Here is a 25,547-nt window from a genome sequence, read left to right as displayed (position 1 = left end):
TTTTTTGGTTCCATAGAACTTACACGTTTTATTTATTATGTATTCATCCCCACCTTCCTCTCTAAAGTCAATAAAATAAACATAAAAATAAGACACCTTGCAGTTTTTGGGTCCATAAAACTCACACCTTTTATTCGGTCAGGAATTGTCGTCTGATTTGCTCTTTGCTCTCTCCCCAGCGACTAAAACTGTCTCTCTAGCAACCACCAGTTAGTTGCTCAGCATCTGTTGAATGAAGGGGTGCGTGGAGCCGCCACGGTCGACCGTCAGGGGGCGACAGAGAGACTCTGTTGGGCGGAAGTACGGTACGGTTCCGCGAGGTTTGACCTCGCTCGGCCCCCGTCGCGCTCGGGCAGGAAAAGTGAGCCCACTTCCGGCCTCCGCGGTCCGGAGAAGACGAGTCTGGGCTTCTGGAAACTGAACTCTGGGGTCCTAAGGCGGCTCCTTTGCGGAGCTGAGGCTCCGACCCCGGGCTCCAGGCCTCCGACCCGCCCGGCCGACGCGCGGCTGCTTGAGACCCTTCCGGGCGGGCCCCGGGGGTCGGAGAGGGAGGGGCGGGGTTGCCATGGCGACGCCGGCCGGGCTGGAGCGCTGGGTGCAGGACGAGCTGCATTCGGTGCTGGGGCTGAGCGAGCGGCACGTGGCCCAGTTCCTGATCGGTACCGCGCAGCGCTGCGGCTCGGCCGAGGAGTTCGTGCAGCGCCTGCGGGACACGGATACCCTGGACCTGAGCGGACCGGCGCGGGACTTCGCCCTGAGACTGTGGAACAAGGTGTGTGGAGCGGAGAGGAGGGCGCGGGCGAGGGGGCGGGCCGGGCAGGGGCCCATCCCGCAGAGGAAGGAGTACTGCGCTCGCCTCACAAGCACTACCCCTTGTCCGCGGTCACCCGGCTACTGTGCTAAGTGCTGGACGTCCAGCTCAGCAAAGGTCGAGGAGGGCTCAAGCGTCTTGGGTTCAGCGTTACATAAGCAGTGTGCCTGGGTCTTGAGCATGCACACGTTTCAACCAGGGAGTTCTTTAGTTAAAGTGCACGTTCCGATTGGGTAGGTCTGGGATGGGGATCTTGGTTCCTGCATCTCTAACAAGCGTTCCGGGTGACACTGACCGGCCAAGGACCACACTTGGAATGTGCGGTTATGGGAGAGAGGTGTGGGAAGTGCAAGGGAGATCGTGGAAGGCGGGGGTAGTGGTCAGTGGTCAGGAAATTCCAGGGTCCTAAGAGTCCCTGGGATTGTCAGGTAGGGAAGGGGGAAGGCGCAATGGTATAAAAGGCGAGCTCCTGGAGGGTACGCTGTGTACCTCTTGTCTCTGTGCCCCTGTCACCTGATGGAGCACCTGGCAGAACAGGTGCTCAGGAACTGTACAGTCAGAGCGTAAGCGTTCAGCACGTTCAGCAATGGGACACAGCCTGGGGAAGCTGTCCCCGTACGGTGCCTGGAGAGAAATGAGGTTAGAGTGTCAGTGATACGAGGAAGGAACTTTGTGTTCATCCTTCACCAGCGTATCCGTGGAGTCTGGCACAGTGCCAGGCCTCTGCAAAACGGCCCCTGCAGCGTGTCAGTCCTTGTGTAGGACTGACTCCGTCACTGGGAATAACGGAGGCTGAGTGGTTGGGAATTGGGCTTGAGACTGTAAATTCCGTGAGAGCAGGGATTTCTGTATGCCCAGTACCTAGCAAGTGCCTGGGACAGGCTTCAGTAAATGTTTGTGAAATGAGTTAACTGAGAGGAAGTTTAGAAGCTGAGAGGCACCCTGGCCGGTTTGCTCAGTGGTAGAGCGTCGGCCTGGTGTGCAGAAGTCCCGGGTTCGATTCCCGGCCAGGGCACATAGGAGAAGCGCCCATCTGCTTCTCCACCTCTCCCCCTCTCCTTCCTCTCTGTCTCTCTCTTCCCCTCCCGCAGCGAGGCTCCATTGGAGCAAAGATGGCCCGGGCGCTGGGGATGGCTCCTTGGCCTCTGCCTCAGGCGCTAGAGTGGCTCTGGTCGCAACAGAGCGACACCCGGGAGGGGCAGAGCATCGCCCCCTGGTGGGCAGAGTGTCACCTCCTGGTGGGCGTGCCGGGTGGGTCCCGGTCGGGCGCATGCAGGAGTCTGACTGTCTCTCCCTGTTTCCAGCTTCAGAAAAATACAAACAAACAAATAAATAAATAAATAAAGGTGAGAGGCCCCGTTCAGGTTGATGAACACGGCGTTGAAGGAAGGCTGGTTTCAGATCAAGCCATGTCTTAAATTAGGAGCAGGGCATCGTAGGTGGGCAGAGGCGAGGAGCTGTGCACCAGCCCTGTCTTCTCTGTTGACAGGTCCCGCGGAAGGCGGTGGTGGAAAAGCCAGCCCGGGCAGCTGAGCGAGAGGCCCGAGCCCTGCTGGAGAAGAACCGAGCTTACAAGTTGCTGGAAGACAGTGAGGACAGCAGTGAGGAGGCCGTGGGCAGGGGTGGGAACAGTCTCCAGAAGAAGCGTAAGAAACGGAAACACCTCAGGAAGAAACGGCAGGAGGAAGAGGAGGACGAAGAGGAAGAGGTTGTGGAGAAGGGGAGGAGGAAGACAGGGTGAGTCGGAAGCAGGGCGAGGGAGGATGGGGCAGGTGGTGGACGGGACGGGAATCCCCCTGGGTGCCCCCACGTAACCCTCTGGGCTGGGCTGGGCTGCAGGGGGAGCCAAGAGCAGACCGAGAAGCCGGAGTCGGAGGATGAGTGGGAGCGGACGGAGCGAGAGCGCCTTCAGGACCTGGAGGAACGGGATGCCTTCGCCGAGCGGGTTCGGCAGCGGGACAGGGACCGGACTCGCAACGTCCTGGAGCGATCCGACAAGAAGGTGCCTTGGGGCAGCGTGTTCTGTGTCCCCGGGAGGACCCCGGGTCGGATCTGAGGGTGGCGTGGTCGCAGAGAGGGTGCCTTGGGACAGCGTGTTCTGTGGCCCCGGGAGGACCCCGGGTCGGATCTGAGGGTGGCGTGGTCGCAGAGAGGGTGCCTTGGGGCAGCGTGTTCTGTGGCCCCGGGAGGACCCCGGGTCGGATCTGAGGGTGGCGTGGTCGCAGAGAGGGTGCCTTGGGACAGCGTGTTCTGTGGCCCCGGGAGGACCCCGGGTCGGATCTGAGGGTGGCGTGGTCGCAGAGAGGGTGCCTTGGGACAGCGTGTTCTGTGTCCCCGGGAAGACCCCGGGTCGGATCTGAGGGTGGCGTGGTCGCAGAGAGGGTGCCTTGGGGCAGCGTGTTCTGTGGCCCCGGGAGGACCCCGGGTCGGATCTGAGGGTGGCGTGGTCGCAGAGAGGGTGCCTTGGGACAGCGTGTTCTGTGGCCCCGGGAGGACCCCGGGTCGGATCTGAGGGTGGCGTGGTCGCAGAGAGGGTGCCTTGGGACAGCGTGTTCTGTGGCCCCGGGAGGACCCCGGGTCGGATCTGAGGGTGGCGTGGTCGCAGAGAAGGTGCCTTGGGGCAGCGTGTTCTGTGGCCCCGGGAGGACCCCGGGTCAGATCTGAGGGTGGCGTGGTCGCAGAGAGGGTGCCTTGGGGCAGCGTGTTCTGTGGCCCCGGGAGGACCCCGGGTCGGATCTGAGGGTGGCGTGGTCGCAGAGAGGGTGCCTTGGGACAGCGTGTTCTGTGTCCCCGGGAGACCCCGGGTCGGATCTGAGGGTGGCGTGGTCGCAGAGAGGGTGCCTTGGGGCAGCGTGTTCTGTGGCCCCGGGAGGACCCCGGGTCGGATCTGAGGGTGGCGTGGTCGCAGAGAGGGTGCCTTGGGACAGCGTGTTCTGTGGCCCCGGGAGGACCCCGGGTCGGATCTGAGGGTGGCGTGGTCGCAGAGAGGGTGCCTTGGGACAGCGTGTTCTGTGGCCCCGGGAGGACCCCGGGTCGGATCTGAGGGTGGCGTGGTCGCAGAGAGGGTGCCTTGGGACAGCGTGTTCTGTGGCCCCGGGAGGACCCCGGGTCAGATCTGAGGGTGGCGTGGTCGCAGAGAGGGTGCCTTGGGACAGCGTGTTCTGTGGCCCCGGGAGGACCCCGGGTCGGATCTGAGGGTGGCGTGGTCGCAGAGAGGGTGCCTTGGGACAGCGTGTTCTGTGGCCCCGGGAGGACCCCGGGTCAGATCTGAGGGTGGCGTGGTCGCAGAGAGGGTGCCTTGGGACAGCGTGTTCTGTGGCCCCGGGAGGACCCCGGGTCGGATCTGAGGGTGGCGTGGTCGCAGAGAGGGTGCCTTGGGACAGCGTGTTCTGTGGCCCCGGGAGGACCCCGGGTCGGATCTGAGGGTGGCGTGGTCGCAGAGAGGGTGCCTTGGGGCAGCGTGTTCTGTGGCCCCGGGAGGACCCCGGGTCAGATCTGAGGGTGGCGTGGTCGCAGAGAGGGTGCCTTGGGACAGCGTGTTCTGTGGCCCCGGGAGGACCCCGGGTCGGATCTGAGGGTGGCGTGGTCGCAGAGAGGGTGCCTTGGGACAGCGTGTTCTGTGGCCCCGGGAGGACCCCGGGTCAGATCTGAGGGTGGCGTGGTCGCAGAGAGGGTGCCTTGGGACAGCGTGTTCTGTGGCCCCGGGAGGACCCCGGGTCGGATCTGAGGGTGGCGTGGTCGCAGAGAGGGTGCCTTGGGACAGCGTGTTCTGTGGCCCCGGGAGGACCCCGGGTCGGATCTGAGGGTGGCGTGGTCGCAGAGAGGGTGCCTTGGGACAGCGTGTTCTGTGGCCCCGGGAGGACCCCGGGTCGGATCTGAGGGTGGCGTGGTCGCAGAGAGGGTGCCTTGGGACAGCGTGTTCTGTGGCCCCGGGAGGACCCCGGGTCGGATCTGAGGGTGGCGTGGTCGCAGAGAGGGTGCCTTGGGACAGCGTGTTCTGTGGCCCCGGGAGGACCCCGGGTCGGATCTGAGGGTGGCGTGGTCGCAGAGAGGGTGCCTTGGGACAGCGTGTTCTGTGGCCCCGGGAGGACCCCGGGTCGGATCTGAGGGTGGCGTGGTCGCAGAGAGGGTGCCTTGGGACAGCGTGTTCTGTGGCCCCGGGAGGACCCCGGGTCGGATCTGAGGGTGGCGTGGTCGCAGAGAGGGTGCCTTGGGACAGCGTGTTCTGTGGCCCCGGGAGGACCCCGGGTCGGATCTGAGGGTGGCGTGGTCGCAGAGAGGGTGCCTTGGGGACAGCGTGTTCTGTGGCCCCGGGAGGACCCCGGGTCGGATCTGAGGGTGGCGTGGTCGCAGAGAGGGTGCCTTGGGACAGCGTGTTCTGTGGCCCCGGGAGGACCCCGGGTCGGATCTGAGGGTGGCGTGGTCGCAGAGAGGGTGCCTTGGGACAGCGTGTTCTGTGGCCCCGGGAGACCCCGGGTCGATCTGAGGGTGGCGTGGTCGCAGAGAGGGTGCCTTGGGACAGCGTGTTCTGTGGCCCCGGGAGGACCCCGGGTCGGATCTGAGGGTGGCGTGGTCGCAGAGAGGGTGCCTTGGGACAGCGTGTTCTGTGGCCCCGGGAGGACCCCGGGTCGGATCTGAGGGTGGCGTGGTCGCAGAGAGGGTGCCTTGGGACAGCGTGTTCTGTGGCCCCGGGAGGACCCCGGGTCGGATCTGAGGGTGGCGTGGTCGCAGAGAGGGTGCCTTGGGACAGCGTGTTCTGTGGCCCCGGGAAGACCCCGGGTCAGATCTGAGGGTGGCGTGGTCGCAGAGAGGGTGCCTTGGGACAGCGTGTTCTGTGGCCCCGGGAGACCCCGGGTCGGATCTGAGGGTGGCGTGGTCGCAGAGAGGGTGCCTTGGGACAGCGTGTTCTGTGGCCCCGGGAGGACCCCGGGTCGGATCTGAGGGTGGCGTGGTCGCAGAGAGGGTGCCTTGGGACAGCGTGTTCTGTGGCCCCGGGAGGACCCCGGGTCAGGATCTGAGGGTGGCGTGGTCGCAGAGAGGGTGCCTTGGGGCAGCGTGTTCTGTGGCCCCGGGAGGACCCCGGGTCGGATCTGAGGGTGGCGTGGTCGCAGAGAGGGTGCCTTGGGACAGCGTGTTCTGTGGCCCCGGGAGGACCCCGGGTCGGATCTGAGGGTGGCGTGGTCGCAGAGAGGGTGCCTTGGGACAGCGTGTTCTGTGGCCCCGGGAGGACCCCGGGTCGGATCTGAGGGTGGCGTGGTCGCAGAGAGGGTGCCTTGGGACAGCGTGTTCTGTGGCCCCGGGAGGACCCCGGGTCGGATCTGAGGGTGGCGTGGTCGCAGAGAGGGTGCCTTGGGACAGCGTGTTCTGTGGCCCCGGGAGACCCCGGGTCGGATCTGAGGGTGGCGTGGTCGCAGAGAGGGTGCCTTGGGACAGCGTGTTCTGTGGCCCCGGGAGGACCCCGGGTCGGATCTGAGGGTGGCGTGGTCGCAGAGAGGGTGCCTTGGGACAGCGTGTTCTGTGGCCCCGGGAAGACCCCGGGTCGGATCTGAGGGTGGCGTGGTCGCAGAGAGGGTGCCTTGGGACAGCGTGTTCTGTGGCCCCGGGAGGACCCCGGGTCGGATCTGAGGGTGGCGTGGTCGCAGAGAGGGTGCCTTGGGACAGCGTGTTCTGTGGCCCCGGGAAGACCCCGGGTCAGATCTGAGGGTGGCGTGGTCGCAGAGAGGGTGCCTTGGGACAGCGTGTTCTGTGGCCCCGGGAAGACCCCGGGTCGGATCTGAGGGTGGCGTGGTCGCAGAGAGGGTGCCTTGGGACAGCGTGTTCTGTGGCCCCGGGAAGACCCCGGGTCGGATCTGAGGGTGGCGTGGTCGCAGAGAGGGTGCCTTGGGACAGCGTGTTCTGTGGCCCCGGGAGGACCCCGGGTCGGATCTGAGGGTGGCGTGGTCGCAGAGAAGGTGCCTTGGGACAGCGTGTTCTGTGGCCCCGGGAGGACCCCGGGTCAGATCTGAGGGTGGCGTGGTCGCAGAGAGGGTGCCTTGGGACAGCGTGTTCTGTGGCCCCGGGAAGGACCCCGGGTCAGATCTGAGGGTGGCGTGGTCGCAGAGAGGGTGCCTTGGGACAGCGTGTTCTGTGGCCCCGGGAGGACCCCGGGTCGGATCTGAGGGTGGCGTGGTCGCAGAGAGGGTGCCTTGGGCCAGCGTGTTCTGTGGCCCCGGGAGGACCCCGGGTCGGATCTGAGGGTGGCGTGGTCGCAGAGAGGGTGCCTTGGGACAGCGTGTTCTGTGGCCCCGGGAGGACCCCGGGTCGGATCTGAGGGTGGCGTGGTCGCAGAGAGGGTGCCTTGGGACAGCGTGTTCTGTGGCCCCGGGAGGACCCCGGGTCGGATCTGAGGGTGGCGTGGTCGCAGAGAGGGTGCCTTGGGACAGCGTGTTCTGTGGCCCCGGGAGGACCCCGGGTCAGATCTGAGGGTGGCGTGGTCGCAGAGAGGGTGCCTTGGGACAGCGTGTTCTGTGGCCCCGGGAAGACCCCGGGTCGGATCTGAGGGTGGCGTGGTCGCAGAGAGGGTGCCTTGGGACAGCGTGTTCTGTGGCCCCGGGAGGACCCCGGGTCGGATCTGAGGGTGGCGTGGTCGCAGAGAAGGTGCCTTGGGACAGCGTGTTCTGTGGCCCCGGGAAGACCCCGGGTCGGATCTGAGGGTGGCGTGGTCGCAGAGAGGGTGCCTTGGGGACAGCGTGTTCTGTGGCCCCGGGAAGGACCCCGGGTCGGATCTGAGGGTGGCGTGGTCGCAGAGAGGGTGCCTTGGGACAGCGTGTTCTGTGGCCCCGGGAGGACCCCGGGTCAGATCTGAGGGTGGCGTGGTCGCAGAGAAGGTGCCTTGGGACAGCGTGTTCTGTGGCCCCGGGAAGACCCCGGGTCGGATCTGAGGGTGGCGTGGTCGCAGAGAGGGTGCCTTGGGACAGCGTGTTCTGTGGCCCCGGGAGGACCCCGGGTCGGATCTGAGGGTGGCGTGGTCGCAGAGAGGGTGCCTTGGGACAGCGTGTTCTGTGGCCCCGGGAGGACCCCGGGTCAGATCTGAGGGTGGCGTGGTCGCAGAGAGGGTGCCTTGGGACAGCGTGTTCTGTGGCCCCGGGAGGACCCCGGGTCGGATCTGAGGGTGGCGTGGTCGCAGAGAGGGTGCCTTGGGACAGCGTGTTCTGTGGCCCCGGGAGGACCCCGGGTCGGATCTGAGGGTGGCGTGGTCGCAGAGAGGGTGCCTTGGGACAGCGTGTTCTGTGGCCCCGGGAGGACCCCGGGTCGGATCTGAGGGTGGCGTGGTCGCAGAGAAGGTGCCTTGGGACAGCGTGTTCTGTGGCCCCGGGAGGACCCCGGGTCGGATCTGAGGGTGGCGTGGTCGCAGAGAGGGTGCCTTGGGACAGCGTGTTCTGTGGCCCCGGGAGGACCCCGGGTCGGATCTGAGGGTGGCGTGGTCGCAGAGAGGGTGCCTTGGGGCAGCGTGTTCTGTGGCCCCGGGAGGACCCCGGGTCGGATCTGAGGGTGGCGTGGTCGCAGAGAGGGTGCCTTGGGACAGCGTGTTCTGTGGCCCCGGGAGGACCCCGGGTCGGATCTGAGGGTGGCGTGGTCGCAGAGAGGGTGCCTTGGGACAGCGTGTTCTGTGTCCCCGGGAAGACCCCGGGTCAGATCTGAGGGTGGCGTGGTCGCAGAGAAGGTGCCTTGGGACAGCGTGTTCTGTGGCCCCGGGAGGACCCCGGGTCGGATCTGAGGGTGGCGTGGTCGCAGAGAAGGTGCCTTGGGACAGCGTGTTCTGTGGCCCCGGGAGGACCCCGGGTCAGATCTGAGGGTGGCGTGGTCGCAGAGAGGGTGCCTTGGGACAGCGTGTTCTGTGGCCCCGGGAGGACCCCGGGTCGGATCTGAGGGTGGCGTGGTCGCAGAGAGGGTGCCTTGGGACAGCGTGTTCTGTGGCCCCGGGAGGACCCCGGGTCGGATCTGAGGGTGGCGTGGTCGCAGAGAGGGTGCCTTGGGACAGCGTGTTCTGTGGCCCCGGGAGGACCCCGGGTCGGATCTGAGGGTGGCGTGGTCGCAGAGAAGGTGCCTTGGGACAGCGTGTTCTGTGGCCCCGGGAGGACCCCGGGTCGGATCTGAGGGTGGCGTGGTCGCAGAGAGGGTGCCTTGGGACAGCGTGTTCTGTGGCCCCGGGAGGACCCCGGGTCGGATCTGAGGGTGGCGTGGTCGCAGAGAGGGTGCCTTGGGACAGCGTGTTCTGTGGCCCCGGGAGGACCCCGGGTCGGATCTGAGGGTGGCGTGGTCGCAGAGAGGGTGCCTTGGGACAGCGTGTTCTGTGGCCCCGGGAGGACCCCGGGTCGGATCTGAGGGTGGCGTGGTCGCAGAGAGGGTGCCTTGGGACAGCGTGTTCTGTGGCCCCGGGAGGACCCCGGGTCGGATCTGAGGGTGGCGTGGTCGCAGAGAGGGTGCCTTGGGACAGCGTGTTCTGTGGCCCCGGGAGGACCCCGGGTCGGATCTGAGGGTGGCGTGGTCGCAGAGAGGGTGCCTTGGGACAGCGTGTTCTGTGGCCCCGGGAGGACCCCGGGTCGGATCTGAGGGTGGCGATGGTCGCAGAGAGGTGCCTTGGGACAGCGTGTTCTGTGGCCCCGGGAAGACCCCGGGTCGGATCTGAGGGTGGCGTGGTCGCAGAGACGGTGCCTTGGGACAGCGTGTTCTGTGGCCCCGGGAAGACCCCGGGTCAGATCTGAGGGTGGCGTGGTCGCAGAGAGGGTGCCTTGGGACAGCGTGTTCTGTGGCCCCGGGAAGACCCCGGGTCGGATCTGAGGGTGGCGTGGTCGCAGAGAGGGTGCCTTGGGACAGCGTGTTCTGTGGCCCCGGGAGGACCCCGGGTCGGATCTGAGGGTGGCGTGGTCGCAGAGAGGGTGCCTTGGGACAGCAGTGTTCTGTGGCCCCGGGAAGACCCCGGGTCAGATCTGAGGGTGGCGTGGTCGCAGAGAAGGTGCCTTGGGCAGCGTGTTCTGTGGCCCCGGGAAAACCCCGGGTCGGATCTGAGGGTGGCGTGGTCGCAGAGAGGGTGCCTTGGGACAGCGTGTTCTGTGGCCCCGGGAGGACCCCGGGTCAGATCTGAGGGTGGCGTGGTCGCAGAGAGGGTGCCTTGGGACAGCGTGTTCTGTGGCCCCGGGAGGACCCCGGGTCGGATCTGAGGGTGGCGTGGTCGCAGAGAGGGTGCCTTGGGGCAGCGTGTTCTGTGGCCCCGGGAGGACCCCGGGTCGGATCTGAGGGTGGCGTGGTCGCAGAGAGGGTGCCTTGGGACAGCGTGTTCTGTGGCCCCGGGAGGACCCCGGGTCGGATCTGAGGGTGGCGTGGTCGCAGAGAGGGTGCCTTGGGACAGCGTGTTCTGTGGCCCCGGGAGGACCCCGGGTCGGATCTGAGGGTGGCGTGGTCGCAGAGAGGGTGCCTTGGGGCAGCGTGTTCTGTGGCCCCGGGAAGACCCCGGGTCGGATCTGAGGGTGGCGTGGTCGCAGAGAGGGTGCCTTGGGACAGCGTGTTCTGTGGCCCCGGGAGGACCCCGGGTCGGATCTGAGGGTGGCGTGGTCGCAGAGAGGGTGCCTTGGGACAGCATGTTCTGTGGCCCCGGGAAGACCCCGGGTCAGATCTGAGGGTGGCGTGGTCGCAGAGAAGGTGCCTTGGGGCAGCGTGTTCTGTGGCCCCGGGAAAACCCCGGGTCGGATCTGAGGGTGGCGTGGTCGCAGAGAGGGTGCCTTGGGACAGCGTGTTCTGTGGCCCCGGGAGGACCCCGGGTCAGATCTGAGGGTGGCGTGGTCGCAGAGAGGGTGCCTTGGGACAGCGTGTTCTGTGGCCCCGGGAGGACCCCGGGTCGGATCTGAGGGTGGCGTGGTCGCAGAGAGGGTGCCTTGGGACAGCGTGTTCTGTGGCCCCGGGAGGACCCCGGGTCGGATCTGAGGGTGGCATGGTCGCAGAGAAGGTGCCTTGGGACAGCGTGTTCTGTGGCCCCGGGAAGACCCCGGGTCGGATCTGAGGGTGGCGTGGTCGCAGAGACGGTGCCTTGGGACAGCGTGTTCTGTGGCCCCGGGAAGACCCCGGGTCAGATCTGAGGGTGGCGTGGTTGCAGAGAGGGTGCCTTGGGACAGCGTGTTCTGTGGCCCCGGGAAGACCCCGGGTCGGATCTGAGGGTGGCGTGGTCGCAGAGAGGGTGCCTTGGGACAGCGTGTTCTGTGGCCCCGGGAAGACCCCGGGTCGGATCTGAGGGTGGCGTGGTCGCAGAGAGGGTGCCTTGAGACAGCGTGTTCTGTGGCCCCGGGAAGACCCCGGGTCAGATCTGAGGGTGGCGTGGTCGCAGAGAGGGTGGCTTCTGGGGAGACAAGGGTTTGTCCCTAGTGGTCCGTCCACCTCTGTGGTGACGGGAGCCCTCGGGGCCGTGCAGCTAAGGCCGCTGTCCGCTGGACCTGCAGTGGTAGAGTCCTCACTGAGAAGGGACGTTGCCTTGTACTAGGGATGGTCTGAATGATCCCTGAGATTCTGGTGCAGGGCGTGGGCATGGCTGTGGCTGTGGGCACTTTGGGCCTCATACCCCCACTCTTGGTCTCTCCTCTCAGGCTTATGAAGAGGCTCAGAAGCGCCTCAAGATGGCGGAGGACGATCGGAAAGCCATGGTGAGTCCCAGTGCCAGGAAGCCCAGGTCAGAGGCAGAAGGAGACTTTTGTGATGGTGCGGTTAGGGGTGGGCAGAAGGGATGTGGTACTCAGGTTAGTACCTGCTGGCAGGCCTGGCGCGGGCTGGGCCGGGGTTGGGGGCCTGGGGCCCCACCGGGCACGCATCTCTCAGGCTGTGCGCTGCCGAGGAAAGGTGGGGGCCCGTCTTGCCAGGGAATCTGTCACTCGCCTGGGTCGGCAGGGAAAGGGGTCGCCATTCCGGCCAGATGAGGACCGGCTGCCCTGTGCTGACCCAGGTCCCCGAGCTGCGGAAGAAATCCCGCAGAGAGTACCTGGCCAAGCGCGAGCGCGAGAAGCTCGAGGACCTGGAGGCCGAGCTGGCGGACGAGGAGTTCCTCTTTGGGGACGTGGAGCTGAGCCGCCACGAGCGGCAGGAGCTCAAATACAAGCGGCGGGTGCGGGACCTGGCCCGCGAGTACCGGGCCGCCGGGGAGCAGGAAAAGCTGGAGGCCACCAATCGCTACCACATGCCGGAGGAGACCCGAGGACAGGTGAGGCGTGGGGAGCCCTGGTCCGGAGCTGAGGAGGCCTGGCCCCTTCCTTCCCTTGTCTTCCCAGTGGGCCAGAGTCCTGACTCCTGATCGGGCAGGTGGGCGGGGGCCAGGAGGCTGGGGGCGGGGCCCGGGGGCTGGAGGCGGGGCCGGCTGTTGGAGGCGGGGCGGGCACGGCACAGACCACAGCCCCTGTCTCCTGCGGCTGGGCGGGTGAGGCCTGGGTGGTTGGGGGCGGGGTGGGACAGCTGGGTGGGGTTGGGGGCGGGGTGGGGCACAGACAGCAGCCCCTGTCTAATGCAGCGGGGGGGGGGGGGGTGAGGCCCCCCCCTCATGCGCCCCTCTCTGCACAGCCAGCACGAGCTGTGGATCTGGTGGAGGAGGAATCGGGCGCCCCTGGGGAGGAGCAGCGGCGCTGGGAGGAGGCCCGGTTGGGGGCCGCCTCCCTCAAGTTCGGGGCCCGAGATGCTGCCGCCCACGAGCCCAAGTATCAGCTGGTGCTGGAGGAAGAAGAGACCATTGAGTTTGTTCGGGCCACGCAGCTCCAGGGCGACGAGGTGAGGGAGCGCCCCTGGGGGCACAAGGAGGGGTCGGGGAGCCGATCGTGAAGTCACGCGGCTCTTTCTGCCCCACAGGAGCCGTCCCCCCCAGCCCCGTCCACCCAGGCCCAGCAGAAGGAGTCCATCCAGGCCGTCCGCCGCAGCCTCCCGGTGTTCCCGTTCCGCGAGGAGCTCTTGGCTGCCATTGCTGACCACCAGGTCCTCATCATCGAGGGCGAAACAGGCTCGGGGAAGACCACCCAGATCCCGCAGTATCTCTTTGAGGAGGTGCGGCGCCCACACACCACCACGTCAGCAACGCCACGCCCACCGGGGTCCGCCCACTGACGGCACAGGCCCCTCAGAGCCCCTCTTCCCTCGTATCCTGGTTGCTCACCTCTGTTGTAATTGTTTCGCCTTCGCCACTAAGTGGTGAGGTCTGTGAGAATACGGACTGTGTCCTTTCCACGCTTCTAGCCTCCCTTCCTGCTGCGGGGCCCTGACTGGTGGGCGTTCTGTTTGTCCACGTCAGAAGGGAGCGCAGACAGACAGATGGTCGGCGCATGTGCACGGGCCGCACGCTGCAGTCCAGCGTGGCCCCCGCTCCTCGCCAGGGCGCACAGGCCAGTGCGAGAGGACTGTTTTCCTGCGCTCTGACCCTCCTTTCTTCCCTCCTGCTTCTGCGTCTGCCCTGCTGCTCTGTCCTCCCCCGGCTGGAGGCGAGCTGGGCCCCAGAACTTGAGTCCCCAGAGGGCTGGGGCTGCCGGGGCTGTGAGGACCCCTCGGATTGGAGGGCCCTGCCGTCCTCCTGGCCTGCTGTGCCTGGATTTCAGCCTCTGCCCCCTCCCCCGCCCAGCCTCCCATGCACAGTGTTTTTCTCTGAATTGTCCTGGGCCGCAAGCCCACGTTTAGCAAAAGGAAGACCTCTTCTTTCTCCTTGTCGTGCAGGGCTATACGAAGAAAGGCATGAAGATTGCGTGCACTCAGCCCAGGAGAGTGGCAGCCATGAGTGTGGCCGCCCGAGTGGCCCGGGAGATGGATGTGAAGCTTGGGAATGAGGTGAGATCCGTGGGGTCGGAGGCGGCTCAGATTTGGCCCTCACTGCCGCCCGGGCCCCACAGCACGGGTCCAGGGCCAGGCGCTGTCCCCTCGTCCCCTTGCCCCGCACTCCCTTCAGGGGGCACCAGCCCACTCTCCATCACTAACGGCCCCTCGACAGGTTGGCTACAGCATCCGCTTCGAGGACTGCACATCAGAGCGAACGGTCCTCCGCTACATGACGGACGGGATGCTTCTGCGGGAGTTCCTCTCTGAACCTGACCTGGCGAGCTATAGGTACCACACACCGCGCCCGGTCTCCCCCCGGAGGCCGCCTGCCCTCCTCCCCCCGGTCTGCTGCTTTCCTACCCCTCAGCGCTGGCCTCTCTCTCCTTTCTTCCCCCCGATCAGCTTGGCCATTGTCTTCGGATTCATCCACCAGTTCTTGAGTCTTGGTGATTCCAGCAGGCCTAGAGCTGACCTGCAGGTACCATAGAGATGGAGCTGGAGGGTGGAAGGCCCCGCAGAGAAAGTCTGTTCCTCCCTCTCAAGTTGTTTCCAGAGCTTAGAAAACAGCTCGGATGGGAGGGCGGGTGTTGGGCCTTGAAAAGCCCCGTGAAGACAGATGGAAGTAACTTAGAATGTTCTGCTTAGGCCCTGGCCGGTTTGCTCAGTGGTAGAGCGTCGGCCTGGCGTGCAAGGGGTCCTGCGTTCGATTCCCAGCCAGGGCACACAGGAGAAGTGCCCATCTGCTTCTCCACCCCTCCCCCTCTCCTTCCTCTCTGTCTCTCTCTTCCCCTCCCCGGCGAGGCTCCATTGGAGCAAGGATGGCCCAGGCGCTGGGGATGGCTCCTTGGCCTCTGCCCCAGGCGCTAGAGTTGCTCTGGTGGAGGCAGAGCGACACTCCGGAGGGGCAGAGCGTCGCCCCCTGGTGGGCGTGCCGGGTGGATCCCGGTCGGGCGCATGCGGGAGTCTGTCTGACTGTCTCTCCCCGTTTCCAGCTTCGGAAAGGTACAAAAGGGGAAAAAAAAAAAAAAGTACTGCTTACGGCAGAAAAACTCAAGGGAGACTTCCTGGTTCCCTCTAGATACGCGCAGGGTTGTTGCGTGGGAAAGGGGTCAGCCTCGTTTTATGTGGCTCCAGAGAGCACGTCTAAGAACCACGCGGACGATACAGGGAAATGAGTTTCACCTCGACACCAGGAGGCCCTAGAACGTGGTTCTCAACCTTTCTAATGCCGTGACCCCTCAATACAGTTCCTCATGTTGCAGTGACCCCAAACCAAAAAATAATTTTGGTGGCTACTTCTATGATTCGGAATGTAAATACCTGATATGCATTATGTATTTTCCGATGGCTTTAGGCGGCCCCGCTGGGGTCGCGACCCACAGGTTGAGAACCGCTGCCCTAGAATGATGGAGATTATGGGGGGCTGAGTGGTTGCAGGGACCCTTGGGGGCTTGGTCCACGAACAGTGAGTTCTCTGTGCCGCAGCGACCGAGTGGGGGCTGGGTGGGGAGCAGTGTTTAGGGGGCAGGCATCCTGCCGGGGACAGTGGAGTCCGGCCAGCTGAGCGAGAGGCTGTGAATTTCTGGGCATAGCAGCTCTGAGTGCAGCCGTGATCTGCCCTTTCCCATCCCTTCCAGAAACCCCTGAGGACCCATGGGAGACTGGCCAGTGCAGGAGGGTTTTAGGGTGTGAGATGTTCCCGTCAACCCCGGCCTCAGATGCTCAGGGCTTCACTGTCACAGGCAGGGTAGACACACAGGGTTGAAGTGAGGGGTGAGCTCCTGCACCTGAAATCCAAACACTGGAGCCGGGGGAAAGGTGCCGCCAGACAGCTGCTCTAGGAGGAGACCAGGGAGCCTGCAGAGGCCTCTGAGGCCGGATGGAGAGGCCCCCGCAGCCTCCGGAACGCGACAGGACTGTGCAGGGCTGGCAGGGCTATGTGCAGCAGCCCCGCCTGAGCCCCTGGGCTGTGGGGATCCTGGGGGCACTGGGCCGTCAGTGCGCCCCCAGGCGGACGAGGGGGGCACCGAGCCCCAGCCGGACACGGGGGGCACCGACCCCCAGCCGGACGAGAGGGGCACTGACCCCCAGCCGGACGAGGGGGGCACCGAGCCCCAGCCGACGAGGGGGGCACCGAGCCCCAGCCGGACAAGGGGGGCACCGACCCCCAGCCGGACACGGGGGGGCACCGACCCCCAGCCGGACACGGGGGGGGCACCGACCCCCAGCCGATGAAAGGGGGGCACTGAAAAAGGCTTTGCCCCAGCTGCTGCCAGCGGCCCAAGCCGTGAGGCCGCCGAGCACGGCACCCGGTCTCCAGCGTGCTGTCGGTCTTACTTCACCAGGGCAGCTGGCGTCTCCTGCAGCCGCCTCCTGGGGCTCTGGTCTTCACCCCCGGGACCCTCGTGCCGCTGCTGGGTGCTCAGCCCCCTCACACTCTGCTGCCTGTCTCCCCGTTCCTCCCCCAGTGTGGTGATGGTGGACGAGGCTCACGAACGGACCTTACACACGGACATTCTCTTTGGTTTGATCAAAGATGTTGCTCGCTTCCGGCCTGAGCTCAAGGTCCTGGTGGCTTCGGCCACGCTGGACACCGCCCGTTTTTCTGCCTTCTTTGACGACGCCCCCGTCTTCCGGATCCCTGGACGCAGGTTCCCGGTTGACATCTTCTACACCAAGGTGCGCCCCCGGGGAGGGCGGGCCCCAGTGGAGGTGGGAGCTGGGGAGAGTCCTCGCTAGGAGGGCAGGGCAGAACTGAATGGAGGGGCTGGGGGTCAGGCCTGTGCGCCTGCCCTGAGCAGTGGCCCCTGTGCCCGTCCCGTCGCAGGCCCCAGAGGCTGATTACCTGGAAGCCTGTGTGGTGTCCGTGCTGCAGATCCACGTGACCCAGCCCCCGGGGGATGTGCTGGTGTTCCTGACGGGACAGGTGAGTGTGTGTGTAGGGGGGGGTGGGGGTGGCGTGTGTGTCCCCGGGGCAGGGGGCTGGCGGTCGGCCTCCTGTGACCCTGGGCCCTGCCGCCCTCTCCCCACACCCAGGAGGAGATCGAGGCCGCCTGCGAGATGCTGCAGGACCGCTGCCGCCGCCTGGGCTCCAAAATCCGGGAGCTGCTGGTGCTGCCTGTCTACGCCAGCCTGCCGTCCGACATGCAGGCCCGCATCTTCCAGCCCACGCCCCCCGGGGCGCGGAAGGTACGCTGCGCACCCTCCAGTCTTCACCCCTGTGGTTCCACAGCCGCAGTGGGGGGGCGGGGGCGAGCCTGCCCCGCCCACAGAGGGCCCCTCCTCCGGGGAGCGAGGATGGATTCCAGCGAACTGAGAGGAAGTGGAACCTGAGAGGAGAAGGGGAGCCCTTGCTGTGCCAGGAGGTGGGAGGGGTTTGATCTGCACCTTTAAGAGAAACGGCAGCTCTGGCCTGTGGTGGCGCAGTGGACAAAGCATTGACCTGGAACGCTGAGGTCACCGGTTCAAAACCCTGGGCTTGCCTGGTCAAGGCACATATGGAGTTGATGCTTCTTGCTCCTCCCCCTTCTCTCTCTCCCTAAAAATGGATAAGTAAACTCTTTAAAGGAAAAAAAAATGGCAAGAGATGTCAGGGAGGCCTAAGGTGTGTTTGAAGTCAGAGTGCAAGGTTTATTTATTTTTAACTTACTCATTTTGGAGAGAAGGGAGAGAGAGGCAGGAACATCAGTTTGTTTCTGTATGTGCCCTGACCAGGGCTCACACTGGCGACCTTTGTGTATCTGGACGACGCTCTACCAACCACGCTATCGGGCCAGGGCTCGGAGTGCAGGGTTAGTGGAAGGTTTAGGTGCTGAACCAGGGGAGACCAGCCAGAACCAGCTTTGGACCAGATTGGGGAGGGCCTTGGATGGCGGGTGGAAGAGTTTGGATCTTACATGTTTGAATGGCAAAGGATTTTGAGCAAAGATGCAACTTTCATCAACAAATATTGAACGGCTCCCCCCATCAGGTACTGTTCTGGGGGAGGGGGAGGGGAAGACAGTGATGAATACCGTATTTCCTCATGTATGAGGTGCTCCCGTGTATAAGATGCACTTTAATTTTGGGGTCCGAAATTTGGGGGAAAAAATGTATTACACAAAGTTACTAATTTTATTTATTTACAGAGACAGAGAGAGGGATAGATAGGGACAGACAGACGAACGGAGAGAGATGAGAAGCATCAATCATCAGTTTTTCGTTGGGACTCCTTAGTTCAATGGTTCTCAACCTTTCTAATGCCGTGACCCCGCAATACAGTTCCTCATGGTGCGGTGACCCTAAACCAAAAAATAATTTTGGTGGCTACTTCATAACTGTAATTTTGCTACAGTTATGATTCATAATGTAAATACCTGATATGCATTATGTATTTTCCGATGGCTTTAGGCGACCCCGCTGGGGTCGCGACCCACAGGTTTAGAACCGCTGCCTTAGTTGTTCATTGATTGCTTTCTCATATGTGCCTTGACTGTGGGCCTTCAGCAGACCAAGTAACACTTTGCTGGAGCCAGCGACCTTGAGCTCAAGTTGGTGGGCTTTTGCTCAAACCAGATAAGCCTGCGCTCAAGCTGGCAACCTCGGGGTCTCAAACCTGGGTCCTTATTCATCCTAGTCCGACGCTCTATCCACTGCGCCACCGCCTGGTTAGGCTGTATTACGCAAAGTTATTGAACTAAAATTGTATTTATCATAAAATTCATACAACTCCTCATCACTGTCAGAACGCCCATCCATGAGCTTGTCCTCCTCTGTGTGTGATGACGAGTCACTTTTCATAGATGGCCTTTTCCTTAGTTCCATCAAGGGCATTTGAGATGCCACAACCACTGTATGAGACACACCCAGTTTTTAGACCCCAGATTTTTCAAAAAGTACACCTTGTACATGGGGAAGTACGGTAAATCAATGTTCCCAGCCTCCCGAGCTGACAGCCTGGTGCAGGTTAGGAGGCGGGGACGCCTGGTGCCCAGTGTCTATGTGACACGTGCTGTGACGAGATGCAGTGCAGCCTAGGAGGTGGAGACGACGGGGGGTGGGGCAGAAATGGCAGCGGGCATTTCCCGGGCGTGCAGGGACGCCTCTGCCTCTCCCATGAATGGAAGCGACACGGACATCTGACCTGGGAGAGGAGTGTGCTGTGCCCGGCCGGGGACCCTGGCCGGTGAGTGTGGCGCTGGGAGGTGAGGCAGCCAGGGGCTAGAGGGCTTGGCCCCTGAACGGCTCGGATATAGCTCTCACAGGGGATGGGCAGCCGCTGGAGGATGGGAGTGATGTGACAGGTGTACGTTTTAAAAGGACCATTCCAGCTGCCTCACGACCCGTACCCGGGCAGGAGCAGAAGCAGGAAGGCTCGCTAGAAGTTTTGTGGGGTTTTTTTTTGTATTTTTCCGAAGCTGGAAACGGGGATAGACAGTCAGACAGACTCCCGCATGCGCCTGACCAAGATCCACCTGGCACGCCCACCAGGGGGCGATGCTCTGTCCATCTGGGGCGTTGCTCTGTTGCGACCAGAGCCGTTCTAGCGCCTGAGGCAGAGGCCAAGGAGCCATCCCCAGTACCTGGGCCATCTTTGCTCCAATGGAGCCTCGGCTGCGGGAGGGGAAGAGAGACAGAGAGGAAGGAGAGGGGGAGGGGTGGAGAAGCAGATGGGCGCTTCTGTGTGCCCTGGCCGGGAATCGAACCTGGGACTTCTGCACGCCAGGCCGACGCTCTACCACTGAGCCAACCGGCCAGGGCCTCACTAGAAGGTTTTTGCAGGCAGTCAAGTGCAGAGGAGAATGTGAAAATGCCCGTGGGGAGGGTGGGGGCAGGAGCCCTGTCAGCCCCGCCCCCCACCTCGGAAACACCCGTCAGTCCTCCTCCCTTCCTGTCCACACTGTGCATCTGCCTCGCCCGCCTCTCCTCCCCCTCTTCCCGCCTCCTCCCCACGCCCGTTCACCTTGCTCGCTCTGGATGCTGGTCCCCTCCGCTCCTGCCCCGGCTTGTTCACTCCTGGTCGCCCAGGGTTACTACTTCTCCGTAACTGGAGGCTGCGGCCTCCGAGTGACCCACATCCTCGCACTCAGGTGGTCGTGGCGACAAACATCGCGGAGACGTCCCTCACCATCGAGGGCATCATCTACGTGCTGGATCCCGGGTTCTGTAAGCAGAAGAGCTACAACCCCCGCACAGGCATGGAGTCCCTCACGGTCACGCCCTGCAGCAAGGTCAGCCTGGCTCCAGTGGGGTCTTGCAGGGGGCGGTGGGGGGCGGACGGGTCCACAGGAAGGCCCCACGCAGAAGCCTGTGGGTCTCCGTAAAGGAGGGAACCCCACCCTCTGAGATTTCTTGTGTGAATACTGCCCTTTCTCTTCCCCTCACCCACTTGTCGGCTCACCTCTTCTCTCCAGGCCTCCGCCAACCAGCGGGCGGGCCGGGCGGGCCGGGTGGCCGCGGGGAAGTGCTTCCGCCTCTATACAGCCTGGGCCTATCAGCACGAGCTGGAGGACACCACGGTGCCGGAGATCCAGAGGACCAGCCTGGGCAATGTCGTGCTGCTGCTCAAGAGCTTAGGTGACTGGGGTCCCCCGGTCCTCTGGGCTGGAGGGAGTGGGGCCGGAGTCACTGGAACCTGCGTAAGACTTGGTCCCACCCCTCACCTCTCTCTGTCTGCAGGGATCCACGACCTCATGCACTTTGACTTCCTGGACCCTCCCCCGTATGAGACCCTGCTGCTGGCCTTGGAGCAGCTGTATGCTCTGGGGGCCCTCAACCACCTGGGGGAGCTCACCACGGTGAGGCGGGAGGGCAGCGGGCTGGGGCGGGGTGGCAGGGTCGGGGTGACCCCTGCAGCGGGGGGATGGGGGGGACACCGAGGGAGGGCTGGGTCGGGATGGCAGGGTCGGGGTGCCCCCTGCAGCGGGGGGGGGACACCGAGGGAGGGCTGGGGCGGGAGGGCAGGGTCGGGGTGCCCCCTGCAGCGGGGGAATGGGGGGGACACCGAGGGAGGGCTGGGGCGGGGTGGCAGGGTCGGGGTGCCCCCTGCAGCGGGGGGGGGACACCGAGGGAGGGCTGGGGCGGGAGGGCAGGGTCGGGGTGACCCCTGCAGCGGGGGGATGGGGGGGACACTGAGGGAGGGCTGGGGCGGGGTGGCAGGGTCGGGGTGCCCCCTGCAGCGGGGGGGGGGACACCGAGGGAGGGCTGGGGCGGGAGGGCAGGGTCGGGGTGCCCCCTGCAGCAGGGGGGGGACACCGAGGGAGGGCAGCGGGCTGGGGCAGGAGGGCAGGGTCGGGGTACCCCTGCAGCGGGGGGGGCACCGAGGGATGGCAGGGTCAGGATGACCCCTGCAGTGGGGGGAGGGCACCGAGGGAGGGCAGCCGGCTGGGGGGGAGGGCAGGGTCAGGGTGCCCCCTGCAGCGGGGGGGGGACACCGAGGGAGGGCAGCGGGCTGGGGCAGGAGGGCAGGGTCGGGGTACCCCCTGCAGTGGGGGGGGCACCGAGGGATGGCAGGGTCGGGATGACCCCTGCAGCGGGGGTGGGGACACCGAGGGAGGGCTGGGGTGGGGTGACCCCTGCAGCGGGGGGGTGGGGGGACACTGAGGGAGGGCAGCGGGCTGGGGTGGGATGGCAGGGTCGGGGTGCCCCCTGCAGCGGGGGGGTGGGGACACCGAGGGAGGGCAGCGGGCTGGGGGGGATAGCAGGGTCGGGGTGACCCTGCAGCGGGGGTGGGGACACCGAGGGAGGGCAGCGGGCTGGGGGGGATGGCAGGGTCAGGGTGCCCCCTACAGCGGGGGAGGGAGGAGACACACCAAGGGAGGGCTGGCTTCAACCCTCCCTTGCTCCTCTCCTCAGTCCGGGCGAAAGATGGCCGAGCTGCCGGTGGACCCCATGCTCTCCAAAATGATCCTGGCCTCGGAGAAGTAAGTCCCCCCGCTGCCCCGCCCCTGCCCACAGACTGGCTGGGCCTCCCCCGTCTCAGTGGCTGTCTTTGCGATCTTGTTCTTTTCCTCTCTGCTGTAGTGTGTGGGTTTTTTTTGTTTTTTGTTTATAGAGACACAGAGAGAGTCAGAGATAGGGATAGATAGGGACAGGCAGACAGGAACGAAGAGAGATGAGAAGCATCAGTCATTAGTTTTTTGTTGTGACACCTTAGTTGTTCATTGATTGCTTTCTCATGTGCCATGACTGTGGGGCTACAGTAGAGCGAGTGAACCCTTGCTTAAGCCAGTGACCTTGCCAAGCTGGTGAGCTTTGCTCAAACCAGATGAGCCCACGCTCAAGCTGGCGACCTCAGGGTCTTGAACCTGGGTCCTTGGCATCCCAGTCCAACACTCTATCCACTGCGCCACCGCCTGGTCAGGCCGTAGTGTTCTTTAATACACAACACATCACTAGAGAACTTTGCCCCATTTGAAGTCCACGAGCCAGTTCGACACTGCTATCCTTGCTCGTGACGTCAGGTGGGTGAGGTTGACCGGTGAGGAGGCTAAGAGCTGGTGTGGGGACACGATCATCCCTAAGTTTTCAGACTGGGACATTTAGAGGTGCCACGGCTGAGGTCAGAGGTCATCACATGAACTTAAAGGAAGTGGTCTCTCCCGACGTACATAACGTAACACCTTCCTTCCTGCAGACCCCTCAGGGGTCCCTGGCCCTTGCCTCTGTAGCTCTCTGCGCGCCGCCCCCCCCCCCCACGCTCCCGCTTCCCTCAGCTATGTTGCCCGTGGCCCCGCCTCCTTGACTGTGGGGCCCCGCCAAGCCTGTCTGCTCTGACTTATAGCCATTGAGCTGATCAGCCGTCCACTTGGGAGGGCACCTCCGTCACGCACACAGCGAGCACTTTACCTGCTCTGCGCGCTCCCGTGTCCCGCCCTGACCTCTCAGGCTCTCTGCGTCCTGCTCTGCGCGCTCCCGTGTCCCGCCCTGACCGCGCAGGCTCTCCCTGTCCTGCTCTGCGCGCTCCCGGGTCCCGCCCTGACCGCGCAGGCTCTCCCTGTCCTGCTCTGCGCGCTCCCGGGTCCCGCTCTGATCCCACAGGCTCTCCCCGCTCTGCTCTGCGCGCTCCCGTGTCCTGCTCTGACCCGCAGACTCTCCCCGCCCTGCTCTGCGCGCTCCCGTGTCCCGCCCTGACCGCACAGGCTCTCCCTGTCCTGCTCTGCGCGCTCCCGTGTCTGTCTCTGACCCGCAGACTCTCCCCGCCCTGCTCTGCGCGCTCCCGGGTCCCGCCCTGACCGCTCAGGCTCTCCCCGCCCTGCTCTGCGGGCTCCCGGGTCCTGCCCTGACCGCTCAGGCTCTCCCCGTCCTGCTCTGCGCGCTCCCGTGTCTGTCTCTGACCCACAGACTCTCCCCGCCCTGCTCTGCGCGCTCCCGTGTTCCGCTCTGACCGCTCAGGCTCTCCCTGTCCTGCTCTGCGCGCTCCCGTGTCCCGCTCTGACCCGCAGACTCTCCCCGCCCTGCTCTGCGCGCTCCCGTGTCTGTCTCTGACCCGCAGACTCTCCCCGCCCTGCTCTGCGCGCTCCCGTGTCCCGCTCTGACCGCGCAGGCTCTCCCCGTCCTGCTCTGCGTGCTCCCGTGTCCCGCTCTGACCCGCAGACTCTCCCCGCCCTGCTCTGCGCGCTCCCGTGTCTGTCTCTGACCCGCAGGCTCTCCCGTCCTGCTCTGCGCGCTCCCGTGTCTGTCTCTGACCGCGCAGGCTCTCCCGTCCTGCTCTGCGCGCTCCCGTGTCTGTCTCTGACCCGCAGACTCTCCCCGCCCTGCTCTGCGCGCTCCCGGGTCCCGCCCTGACCGCTCAGGCTCTCCCCATCCTGCTCTGCGCGCTCCCGTGTTCCGCTCTGACCGCTCAGGCTCTCCCTGTCCTGCTCTGCGCGCTCCCGTGTCTGTCTCTGACCCGCAGACTCTCCCCGCCCTGCTCTGCGCGCTCCCGTGTCTGTCTCTGACCGCGCAGGCTCTCCCCGTCCTGCTCTGCGCGCTCCCGTGTTCCGCTCTGACCGCGTAGGCTCTCCCCGCCCTGCTCTGCGCGCTCCCGTGTCCCGCTCTGACTGCGCAGGCTCTCCCGTCCTGCTCTGCGCGCTCCCGTGTCCCGCTCTGACCGCGCAGGCTATCCCCGTCCTGCTCTGCGCGCTCCCGTGTCCCGCTCGGACCGCGCAGGCTCTCCCCGCCCTGCTCTGCGCGCTCCCGTGTCCCGCTCTGACCGCTCAGGCTATCCCCGTCCTGCTCTGCGCGCTCCCGTGTCCCGCTCTGACCGCTCAGGCTATCCCCGTCCTGCTCTGCGCGCTCCCGTGTCCCGCTCTGACCGCGCAGGCTATCCCCGTCCTGCTCTGCGCGCTCCCGTGTCCCGCTCGGACCGCGCAGGCTCTCCCTGCCCTGCTCTGCGCGCTCCCGGTGTCTCGCGCTAACCTCTCAGGCTCTCCCCGCCCTCCTCAGGTACAGCTGTTCAGAGGAGATCCTGACGGTGGCTGCCATGCTGTCCGTCAACAACTCCATCTTCTACCGGCCCAAGGACAAGGTCGTCCATGCCGACAACGCCCGGGTCAACTTCTTCCTCCCTGGTGGGGACCACTTGGTCCTACTGAATGTGTACACACAGGTTACTGGCCCGCGTGGGTGGGAACACGGGAGGCGTGGGTGACTCGGTCGTCTAGTCCGCTCACCCCCCCTTTCCGGCCCCCTCCGCAGTGGGCCGAGAGCGGCTACTCTTCCCAGTGGTGCTACGAGAACTTCATCCAGTTCCGGTCCATGCGCCGGGCCCGGGACGTGCGCGAGCAGCTGGAGGGGCTGTTGGAGCGCGTGGAAGTCGGCCTCAGCTCCTGCGAGGGGGACTACATCCGTGTGCGCAAGGTCAGTGCTCGCTTCCCATCAGCCGGCGTGGTCAGCCTGGTCTCCCCGGGGGGCGAGCACGCCCCCCCCCCCGCACCCCGAGGGGTGCCCCTCCCCTGGGGGGAGGCTGTGCTTTATTCCCAGACCCCCGAAGGTTTCCTCTGGGTGGGTCCTGCACGCGCTCTCTACTCTCATGAGTGCCGAGGGCCCCTGGGTGCCCGCGTTCCCACTGACCAATGCTTTCCGGCCCACGCCGCAGGCCGTCACCGCGGGCTACTTCTACCACACGGCGCGGCTGACGCGCAGCGGCTACCGCACCGTGAAGCAGCAGCAGACGGTGTTCATCCACCCCAACTCCTCCCTCTTTGAGGAACAGCCTCGCTGGCTGCTCTACCATGAACTCGTCTTGACCACCAAGGAGTTCATGAGACAGGTGAGGGGGCCGTGCCCCACCCAGGCCGGGGGTACTGCGGGGCAGGTGGAGTCCTGGTAGACTCCCGTCCAAGGTTCATGTTGCAGAGGCCGGCAGAGAAACAGAAACACATCAGTGTCGGGTCCGGTAAGACACCTCCTTCCTAACGGGACTCGGCACCTCCTGAGACGTGGTCACCGTTTATTCAGTGAGCGTCTGAGTGGCTCCTCTCACTGATTCGGGTGCTGGGGTGACAGTGGTGAGCAGAGGGTTTGGTCTGTGCCCTCGGGGCACCTCGTCGTCTTGACGTTCATGTTGTCTTAGGGGTGGCCTTCTCGGATCCTGGGTAACGTGCAGAGGTGTGGCAGCCTTTGGGGTTTCTAGCGTCGGGGCTCCCCACCTTCCCCCCCAGCCCTGCGGTTGAAGGGGAAAACACTTGGGCGCACACACGAGAATGAGGCTGGAGACAGAAACGCGCTCTGTCCTCTCAGGTCCTGGAGATCGAGAGCACGTGGCTCCTGGAGGTGGCGCCCCACTATTACAAGGCCAAGGAGCTGGAAGACCCCCACGCTAAGAAAATGCCCAGGAAAACTGGCAAGACACGCGAGGAGCTCGGGTAAAGGACGGGAGACAGACAGCCAGACACCAGCTCCTCCTCCTCCCAGACATTATTTAATTTTTAGTAATAAAAACAGTTTTGGAATAAAGCTTGTGACAGCT

General features: G+C 64.9%; 1 protein-coding gene across 1 annotated transcript; it reads left to right on the top strand.

Annotated features, from left to right (window-relative positions):
• The first annotated feature begins 253 nt into the window (after positions 1 to 253).
• DHX16 (DEAH-box helicase 16) lies at positions 254 to 25,547 on the top strand. Its single transcript, XM_066252503.1, has 20 exons — positions 254 to 772; positions 2,301 to 2,548; positions 2,651 to 2,813; positions 11,425 to 11,481; positions 11,778 to 12,032; positions 12,386 to 12,589; positions 12,668 to 12,859; positions 13,520 to 13,630; positions 13,791 to 13,906; positions 16,087 to 16,297; positions 16,446 to 16,544; positions 16,655 to 16,807; positions 19,687 to 19,827; positions 20,011 to 20,173; positions 20,276 to 20,394; positions 21,452 to 21,519; positions 24,023 to 24,185; positions 24,275 to 24,436; positions 24,675 to 24,848; positions 25,319 to 25,547. The coding sequence occupies exons 1-20, from the start codon at positions 566 to 568 to the stop codon at positions 25,445 to 25,447; spliced, it is 3,135 nt and encodes a 1,044-aa protein (XP_066108600.1). The 5' UTR covers positions 254 to 565; the 3' UTR covers positions 25,448 to 25,547.

Source organism: Saccopteryx bilineata, chromosome 1, assembly GCF_036850765.1.
Source record: "Saccopteryx bilineata isolate mSacBil1 chromosome 1, mSacBil1_pri_phased_curated, whole genome shotgun sequence".
NCBI lineage: Eukaryota > Metazoa > Chordata > Mammalia > Chiroptera > Emballonuridae > Saccopteryx > Saccopteryx bilineata.
Note: the sequence above shows the minus strand (reverse complement) of the source record. Positions and strands in the feature narration are given on the sequence as shown.